Raw genomic sequence first — 9,675 nt, 5'->3', positions numbered from 1 at the left:
TTGCCTCATAATTACGGCTGCCTCTGACAGCAACCCCTTCAAGGAGCACAGCGAGGCTGCCTGCTCTGTGGGCAAACCCATTAACCACGAGCTTTGCTCAGCCTGCAAAAGGGCTGGGCTCCCCTTCTGGTCCTGCACCCCTGGGAAAAGTTCTGCTTTTCCCAAACCAGAATATGGGAAGGAACCTTAATGTTATGTACTTCAATAAGGTACTGTGGCAAGATAAGGCAAAAATAAGTTATTTTTGTTATTACTGCAAAATGTGGCTATGCTGCCAAGGTGCTACAAGCCTGCAGCTGGGTGAAGCCTTCAAGGATAGAGAACATCTGACAAGAGCAGAAGGAACAAGAATAATTAGCATTTTGGGGGAGCAAGGACAGATCATCATTCAAGGGTTCACTACAAAACACTTTTTTTGTAAAAACCATTTATTAAAAAAAAAAAAAAAAAAAAGCCAACAACTCTCAGGTCTCTGGTTTATGGTCAGTGCTGGCGTCGCTGAGACTGTCAGTGGGAACAAACACTTTGAAGGATAAAAATCCAGAAAATTGCAATGTCCAAAGGTTAATGTGCGTGAACTACCCCCCGTGAAGGTGCCACCTGAACCACTCATGCGTGGACGGGCTCCCAAGGCACTGCAGAGGAAAGTGGGAAGCAGCCCCATTGTCCATCACTCCGAGCATCCATCCTTCACAGTTCGAGTGCAGGGTGATTCACACAGCTTCGCCTCCCTGGGCATGGATGACCATTCACATTTTCGACATCAGACTTTGGATTCTGGGCCCTTTGTGGTGCTTTCTGTCAGTTTCTTCTTCTCCGGGTCTGTCTTTGTCTCTGGTACGTTCCTGGCTTCCATCTCCTGCCTCCTGAGGATCATATACACGGTCACGAAGCACAGGAAAGCACCCACCTCAAAGAAAAACTGGAGACCAAGATACCTGTGGTGTGGAAACACAATCAATCAGGGCAGGAAGGGCTTTGCTGTGTGAAGCAAGCACCAAAACCCAACATCCCCAGGCACCCAGAAGACTCCGAGCATGGGGTTGGGTTGCTTGGGCAGAGTTGGCCCCACTCAGCTGCAATCTGGGCTCCTAAGGAGGATGGCAGAAAGAAGAGGAATAGCCATCAAACCTCTTTGGTGTTGGGTTAACAGATCACATCTCCTGGTAAAAAGGAGGCAGATAAAAACATGTCTTGGGGCTGAGGGTGAACAGGACTTGCTGCAGCTACCGGGCAGGGACTCGTTTAGCAAGGATGAATTTGCAGTGGGAATGGAAAAACACCTACAGCTCCCCTCCAGCCCCTCCAGGGTGCACAAATCAGTTTTGGTGTCCTCTGTGTGTCTCCCTGTGGGAAGACAGACCCTAGGGTGCAAAGCATCCTACAGGGACCCCACACCAGCTTGCAAGCAGTGTTGAGGGGTGATGCAGCGCTGAGTGGTGGTGAAGGGGCACAGTCCTTGGCATAATTTTGGCTCTTGCCAATGATTTCCCTCCAAGCCTTTCCTGGACACCACTGTGAATTAGCAGAGGACCTACAAAGACCATGAAAAGTCCAACTGCTTGACCACTTCAGGGCTGACCATAAGAGCACGTTATTAAGGGCACTCCCGTGGCATAAAAGGCCACGTTCTCCCCATCCCTCGTCCCCACCACCAGCCCTACCTGTGCCTGAAGAGGTTGTTGTCGTAGTATCTGCAGGCTGCGTTCCTGTCACACTTCTTCTCCCAGAGGATGCAGGTGGTGTCGATGGCGCTGCCGTACAGAACGGGTCCTGGCATCCATGCTGCAAGCAGAGGGGGCTTTGTTATGGCACAGGAACGTCTGTTTGGGACAGACCCAGCCCCATCTGGCTGCAGTTCTGGGGGTCTCTGGGTGAAAAGGAATTCCCACCACATGAAAAATATCCTGTGGGATCGGGGGGATGTGATTTGCAGCCACCCTGATACATGGGGGAAAACGTGGGAGTGTTGGTACCCAGCCAGAGGCTGTCCTCCTGGACCCAAATTCACTCCCTGCCCTCCTTCACTTAGCCACACAGATGCACCCCGATGGAGATGCCTCTTCTCCTCCCCACCACGCACAGCCTGGGAGGCTTACAACAGTGTGAAAATCTGCACAGAGAACATTTCAGCGGCCCTGGGACAGCTCAGGGACGAAATCCACATAAATTCCAAAGAGCTGCCATGATTTTCCAGGGTGACATTTCAACAGATTTTAACTTACCTAAAATTCTCAGCAGCATGAACTGTATCCCAACGGCAAACGATTTGTCTTCGGGCTGGATGCTCCTGAAAAAAAAATAATATTAAAATGAATAAAATTGAAAGCGTGCCCTGCTGCTCTTATGCAAGGATGGATATTTCCCTCCCTGGCATCGCACCCCCAACCAGAAAGTCACCCTCCAGCTCAACCACCAGGAACCCGGGGCAGTTCCCACTGAGGTCAGCAGAAAGGAGGTCGGTTCATTCACTAGGGCTGGAAGCTCACCGCAGTCTTTTCTTGGCCTGGAAAACCTACCCGGCCCCGCAGGAAACAGGGAGGAGCTCGGCCAAGTATTTTTGCTTTTAATTTAAAGAGTCTGTATGAGTGAAACCCAAACATTATAGCCACTGGTTCTGCTGAACAAAGATGGCTTTCTGTAACTGAACAAGTGATTTACCCGTTGAGGATGTGACTTTTTTTTTTGTGATGTGTTGTCCCAGGATATATTTTGGTGGCACCCCAGTGTTTTTTTCAGCCCATTTTGGGCTGTGGTTCCTGCCAGGGTCACACCGAGAGCACCCCAAGCAGCAGCACACCTTTTCCTCTCTCTCTGGCATATGCAGAGCTCACTCGTGGCATAAATAGTGATTTAATATTGCCTGGGGGTCGAGGTAAAAATAGTCTTTAACCACAGCTCCTCCCTGAAAAGCAACTGTTCTGAGTGCATTAACCATGGAAATGGGCTTGAAGGTATCATTTATATATGATGTGCAATTAAACCTCCTAGCTTAACACAGAGCTGCATTAAAAAGTGATTAATTAATGGCATGGCTCGTTACTGAGGTATCAGCCGTGGGTGGGGAGAAGGAGCAGGAGGGCTGTGGGACCAAAGGGGGAAGATGGTCTGCCACGTGCATGGCCAGAGGAGAGGGGCAGGGAAGCCCTGATCTCCTTTAGCCCCACCAACATGTGCCAAAACCCATAAAAACAGCAGGAGGAACTGCTCACCCCGTGCTCTGGGGGAAGCAGGGCACGAGGCTCAGCATGGGGGTGATTCAACCCTCCAATCCCCCAGAGAGACCCTTCCTCCCCGCTCCTCGGTTTCCCCAATTTCTCCGCGTCCTCGGAGGAGCACCCAGGGGTTTCACCCAGCCCCGTGCCACCCCGGTGTCCCCACCTGAGGATGAGCATGAAGGACGGCGTGTGGGACGTGCTGGCGAGGATCCCTGCCACGCAGGAGAGCACCACGAAGGGCAGGAGCAGGTGGGAGCAGTCGGTGCCGCAGGTACCAGGCTTGGCGAAGCCCCCCGGCCCGTTTCTGGAGATGCAGCTGCAGTTGGTGTAATTCTGCAAAGGGGAGAGGAAAACCAGAGGCTGCTCATTTGATCACGGCAGTGGGGATGCCAGGGATCGCTGCCAGCTGTCAGAGAGAGGGCGGGTGTTTGGGTTTTGTCTGTAAATAATTAGCGGTAATTAGCACTCAACACTACTGGGAGCTGGGAAATAAAAAGAAATAATGAATCTGACAGAGGGTAGCAGGCTGAGCGGATGAGGAAACACATTTTTCCATCCCCACATCCAGCTCCCTACACGCTGTCCCCTCTGGAAGGAGGTCCAGTCCCACCAGATCCCATGGGCATCACTAGGATGTCGCATGTGTGAGCTCTTTTGGCTGATGGGGAAGCAGAGCTGGGCCCACAGTGGGGCTTTGGTTCCATGTCTGTGCTTCCAGAGACACTTGGACGTGCTCCCAACCCTGACACATCCTTGTCTTGTCCACTTGAGCCCCAGCACTGCCTTCCTACCCCTGCAGCCATCCTTCTGGGCTCGTGCTCCCCGTCCTTTTGATCCCCGCCTGCTGTGCACCGAGGATGCTTGGGCACGGGTTTATTTAATGCCATCATTTGTCAGCTGAATGCTCCGGCATCGTGAGTAAATCTGGGTTCTTGGCACGGAACAGTCTCACCAGCAGCTGATAAAACACTCGAACCTGACGTGAGCTCGCTGGCTTGCGTTATATTTTTGGGGCAGAAATCTCCAGGGGAGCAACTGGGCACCATCCTCCATCCCCAGCTTGTCTCCTGCAGGGGGTTTGGCTGCGAGATCCTGCACCCCAGGGCGATGCTGGGCAGGGCTGGCAGCCAAAGTGGGCAGAGGAGCAGCCCCCCTGCAGCACCCAGGAGCTTTACACCCAGGCTCAGTGCGGTGTTAAACCAGGAAACAGCTCCTGGGAGAAAATGCAAAACCTCACCTTTGAGAGAGGGTCATAAATAAGCGGCACTCCGTTTGCAAAGGAAGGATGCCCCGGGCAAGGCATGAGATTTTCTTCTATTTCTCCAGCTTTTAGTTATAATTCTCGTTCTTTTTTATTTATTTACTTGTTTATTTTCCCTGAAAAACTCATTATTTGGAAGAGACCTTTAAATAAAGAGGGTGTGATCTTGGAGTTCCCTGAGGGGGACAGACTTCCCCGCTCCCCATCACTGCCAAGGGAAGCAGCGTGACTGATTCTTATACAAGGGATCCACAAGGATCTGCTCCTTGCTGAGAGCAGGGGGAAGATTTGGGATGAAAGGGGACGCAGCCCCTCCTCCCACCTCCAGGAAAGAGGATTTAATATTTCAAATTAAGACCGGGATTTATCTCCTCCAGACATCGGAAGTGAGCTAAACCAAACCAGGCTCCTTCTGCAGTCATCGAAGGAGATGTGGGTCTCAAGAGGATGATCTAACCCCTCCATAGATAAGTGTCCATGATAGCAGAGATGAGTTTGGGCCAAAGCCGTTAAAAAAAAAAGAAAAGCAATTAGATAAATTAAAGCTCTGTTGATCTGTGTGATCACCACCTTTTCCAGAGAGTCAGTCACAACATTTAGGGCAGTTGCATAAATATAAACGGCTAAAAAGGGCTGTAGATGCCTGGAGTGGAGCCCAAAAGCCATGCTCTGCTTCTCTCATCTGAACTCTTGGAGGATTTCAGAGCAGGGAGCATGAGCCCAGTTGCAAAACCCTCTGAGCAGGGGGGAGAAGCCACAAAGCCATGGGTGGCCCATCCCAGTGAGAGTCATCGTCTGGGACATGGTGCCACAAGGCTGCTCTGTCTGCTGGGACAACCACTGGAGCAGTGGGATGAGGAGGAAAACCGAGAGCATCCCCACAACTGGGCGGTGAATCTGGGCAGGAAGGGGCTGCTGGATGGCAGGTGGCCAGCCCCGGGTTTGTCAGAGTGGTGTGCCCAAAAAAAACATTGGGTAATTGTTTTCTTAAGAGGCAGAGAGGCTCCCATCCAACTGTGCATGCTTTTCTCTTCGCTTTTTTTTTTATCCCTAGCTCAGACCCTGCAGCCATTCGCATTTTGGGATGTCCACAGACCAGCTGGCAGCAGAGGGATGTCCCAGCCACCACCCATGGCAATTTGTGATGGGTTTCTTTATGAGAGACAAACCCCATGGCACAGAGGTACCCTCAGTCCTGGGTATCATTCATGAACGACCTGGATGGTGAGGCAGGATGCACCCTGCAGGAGTCTGCAGGTGCCCAGGGCTGAGGTTTGCTCTGTAGATGCCTGAGCTCAGCTCCGAGTCCAGCATGGTAAAGAAGCAAAGCCCAGCATCTGCAGCCCCATCACTGCACCCCAGGGAAATGTAGCACGGTCCAGATTCTTCATGCTGGCCCAGGGCTTGGCGCCCACGCTGGGGTGCAGTCCCTGTGTGGAGGAAGCTTTCACAATTGGGCCAAGGCTCATCAATACTTGGAAAGAAGGTTTGGCAAATGGGCTCAGTGCTAAAGGAAGGAATATCTCTGGCTTTCCAAAAAAAAAGTGTTTTCATGGCACCGTAAAAGGAGCCCTTATTTTGTTGTGGCTGCATGCAACAATACCTAAAATGACTAGAGGACTGGGCGATGTCCAGGAGCAGGGGATGTCAAAGGGCTGGAGATGTCTTTCCCAAGGAAGAAGCAGTTGAAAAGGATCTGCTGTACAAAAGGCAGGCACAGGAGTGCATAAAAGCACACTGGGGACTAAGCTCTGGCAGAAAATGTAAATGTTATTAAAATGAAGTGCTGTTAATTAACAAAATGCAGCTAAAAAGTGCCCAGGCGGTCCCACGCTGCTAATGTATCCTGTGCCAAGAACACGGCGGAAAACCATTTACCCTGTATGCATTGCTAACAGTTTTCAGCTAGGTTTTTGAACTGGCAGAGATTTCCTTATTATGCATTCGCTGAGCCGTATTGCCTGGAGACCCAACAGGCAAAGGGCTCAGTGAAAGCCCAGCCCTGGGACAAGTCTTCCCCGCCTGAAAATGGGAGAGAAATCATGCTAAATGTCAATGGTATGTGAGCTGGAGCAATGGTCCCTCTAGGTTTGGCCTGCCCAGAGCATACAGAATTGCTAAAAGAGTCCCCAAAAGTAAGATTTACCTCTTCTCTCTTCATCCCTATACACAATCTACAGATGCCTGATGTATGGTATGGCATGCAACACCACTAAAATAAGCTATATGATAAAAACACTTGGGTCATTTTTCCCCACTGTAGGTTTCAGCTGTGTGTTTTGGGCTAATATTTCACCCCTACACTTCAGGGGAGGCAGTTTGAGCTGAGGACAGTTTTGCATTTTGCTGCATAAACTCCAAAGCCACCATGGCCTGGGTCAGTCCAAGCATGGTTAGCATGGGTGTGCTGCACAGTTGCTGACAGCATGAGGAGAAGAAACAGAGCTAGACAGATTATTTGAAAACTCATTCACTCTAATCTTTGAGCAGCATTTTGTGTCTAGCCAAAGAAAACAGTATTGGGTGAGCAGTTTTGGTGATGCCTGCTGCAGGAAAGCAGAGCTACATGAAATTGTGCCACCTGCGTTGCTATTTTGCCTTCACACCTTGCAAAAATGGAAGCACTCAGACCTCAACCTGTTTCAGAGAACTTGATGCCTGAATTAGGAGCCTGGTTTCCATAGGTCCCTACTCAAGGAACGCGGATTAGCCAATTCACAGCAGGAGCCTGGTGGAGGGGGGGGCAGCTGACCCCATGGAGAAAGCGTCCCTTGAGTATGAGAGGTGTCACACTGGGTGACCAAAGTGCTTAGCCCCCTTCCCTCAGTGCAGGACACGCAGCTAAAGGAGGTGACCTTGTTGGTCACAATTTAGGATGAAGGGAAAGCAGAAGGTCCTTGTGTCAATTGTGCAAGAAGTCCACTCAAGCTCCCGGATAACAAGGGAGATTTTGCAGCTGGGTCCATGGTGCAGAACCCAAGCTGGGGTGAAGCAGTGGATGAGCAAGGACACCTCGATGTCCTCAGAGGCTGAATATCTGGAAGCTCTCTGCCTGCTGCCTTGGCCAAGAACCAGTGCTGGCATGGGCTCTGCTAGACAGAAAGTGCTAAGAGACACCGTCTACAAGGGGTTTTCCTGGGACTTTCTCAACCTTCCCCTGCTCATCCCACAAGGTGACACAGACCTGGTACAATGCTAACGAACATCAGAGGACCTGATGGACCTGGGTGCTGCATTGATCATCACTCATCAGCTGTCCCAAGCCAGGACACTGGCTCGGTGGGAATAACTCACCAGGACTGAATTGTTGTCGATATTCACGACCTCACAGCCAGCGTGGCAGGGCGAGATGTACTCGATACCGTCAGAGCCGCAGATGGGGTTGTAGGCTTTTTCGGGGCAGTTACAATGGAAGCTGCACTCCAAGGTGTGGAGCCCAAAGTCAGAGCTACAACAGAAAGAACGTATAAATGCGTGGTACTGAGCATCATTAGCATGCATCTTATATGGGAGATATTTTGGGGGATTATTACTTGGAGATATTACTTGGGGATTAGTAAAGAAACATTGATTGTTTAATGCTCCCCCATAAAAAAAAAAAAAAGGATGCATAGAAATTCCACTATAAGCCACAGAGCCTTTGCTCAATGTCCAGGAAAAACATCCTGACCACCAATAGTCGTGGGAGTTGCCCACTTCCTTCATTCTGCATTCCCAGCCCTAAATGCAGGGTGAGGGCAGCGATGCCTGGCTGTGGGAGGTGGAGAGCACAGGGCTCGAGCCAGCTCTCACTATGGGATGTGCACGGATCAGCTCGTAGAAACCCGGATCAAGCCTTTGGAGAGGGCAGGCAGTGCAGGGAAGAAGCTCTGGCTCTGAGGGTACACTCCTTAGGCTGGCCTCTGGCCACATTACTGGCCTCATGAGTAGCACGCCAGGCTTTCCAGGATGAAATTTGTATCCTGCACTATTTGTGCCAAAGAAAGCATTCGCTCGGGTTTCACAACCAGTCAATGAAGCTAGAACGAGTAAGGACACAGCAGATTCAGGCTTTATTCACAAAAATGTAAATTCCTAGCTTGTTAAGCGTTTTGCAGAGGGAATAACCCCAGCCCTGGGTATATATAACCCCTAACTCCCATCTCAGCCCCCAAGCATGCAGCTGGGGGGGCCAATAGTGATGCCCCCACCACCAGCAGCCACCCATCCCAGCCCCGTTAGTGCTGTTGGTACCTCTCACTGTAGGTGACACCGGCGACCTTCTGCGTGGGGCAGCCGAGGAAGAGAAGGGGGAAGGCCACGAGCAGGCAGAGCAGCATGCCCAGGACGCACATGGCACTGCACTGCTTCAGGGACACCTGGAACCTCTTCAGGATGGCACCACCCACCACGATGCCCACCATCGCCCCAGGGATGTTCACAGCACCTGGGAAAAGACAGGTCCTTGGTATCCATCCTCCGAGCCATCTCAGGCCCAGAGGATTTATCGTGGGATTTCTATTTTTTTCAGCATCACTGATCTGGAGGGGACCAAGGGTTTTGCAGAGAGACTGCTGGAATAATGCTAAGGTCAGAAAGCAGCTTTGCAAGGACAGTTGGCTCCTGCAGCAAACAGTGCATGGAGGAGATGGAGGAGCTAGTGTAAAACTGTGATTAATCCAGCAAACGTGATTTTTTTTCAGACAGGAGGAAATAACAAGTAAACCCAGAGAGGATATTTAATTTCTGCATAATGAAAACATTGATATAATAATGTGGCTGCTTCTGTTGTCATCATTACAAGACTGTGAACATTACCATGATGGACTTGGAGTTTTGAAAAACCCACCTTATATTGGGATACGTGTTTAATTCATCAAAAAATCAACAGGGAGGTGGCCTGCAGCCCATAAGTACCCACAGAAGGAAAGGATTTCCAGCTACAGAAAGCTTTTTGTATAACAGAGAATGATGAAGCAGCAGCTGGGAGAGCTACTGGGTAGATCCATATGAGAAATACAGTGCACATCTTTAACAAGTAACACCCTTTAAAGGGTAAATCAAGCCTGGGAACCACTGCTTCAGCATGTAATCTTCCAATCTGCTTACATTCTTCGGATTTATTTGTTAGAGACTTTAGGAGATACTTACTCTGAGGATGCATTGTTTAAAAATACATTTAAAATACTTCTTTGTCTGTTGTCTAGACCTCAGAAT

The 9,675-nt window shown here is 50.3% G+C and overlaps 1 protein-coding gene across 1 annotated transcript in view; it reads right to left on the bottom strand.

The window, feature by feature from the left end:
* Nucleotides 1-408: 408 nt before the first annotated feature.
* SLCO2B1 (solute carrier organic anion transporter family member 2B1) overlaps nt 409-9,675 on the bottom strand; it is a 50,407-nt gene continuing 41,140 nt past the window's right edge. The window contains exons 10-15 of the mRNA XM_084494247.1: nt 8,713-8,905; nt 7,774-7,927; nt 3,382-3,551; nt 2,226-2,290; nt 1,665-1,785; nt 409-938 (exon numbers count right to left, since the gene is read on the bottom strand). Coding sequence (XP_084350373.1) covers nt 764-938; nt 1,665-1,785; nt 2,226-2,290; nt 3,382-3,551; nt 7,774-7,927; nt 8,713-8,905 — 878 coding nt within the window. The 3' untranslated portion in view covers nt 409-763. The remainder of the gene's footprint in view (nt 939-1,664; nt 1,786-2,225; nt 2,291-3,381; nt 3,552-7,773; nt 7,928-8,712; nt 8,906-9,675) is intronic.

Source organism: Aythya ferina (assembly GCF_964211825.1).
Source record: "Aythya ferina genome assembly, chromosome: 1".
Taxonomy (NCBI): domain Eukaryota; kingdom Metazoa; phylum Chordata; class Aves; order Anseriformes; family Anatidae; genus Aythya; species Aythya ferina.
The sequence above is the reverse complement of the archived record's forward strand: the minus strand, read 5'-3'. Positions and strand labels throughout refer to the sequence as shown.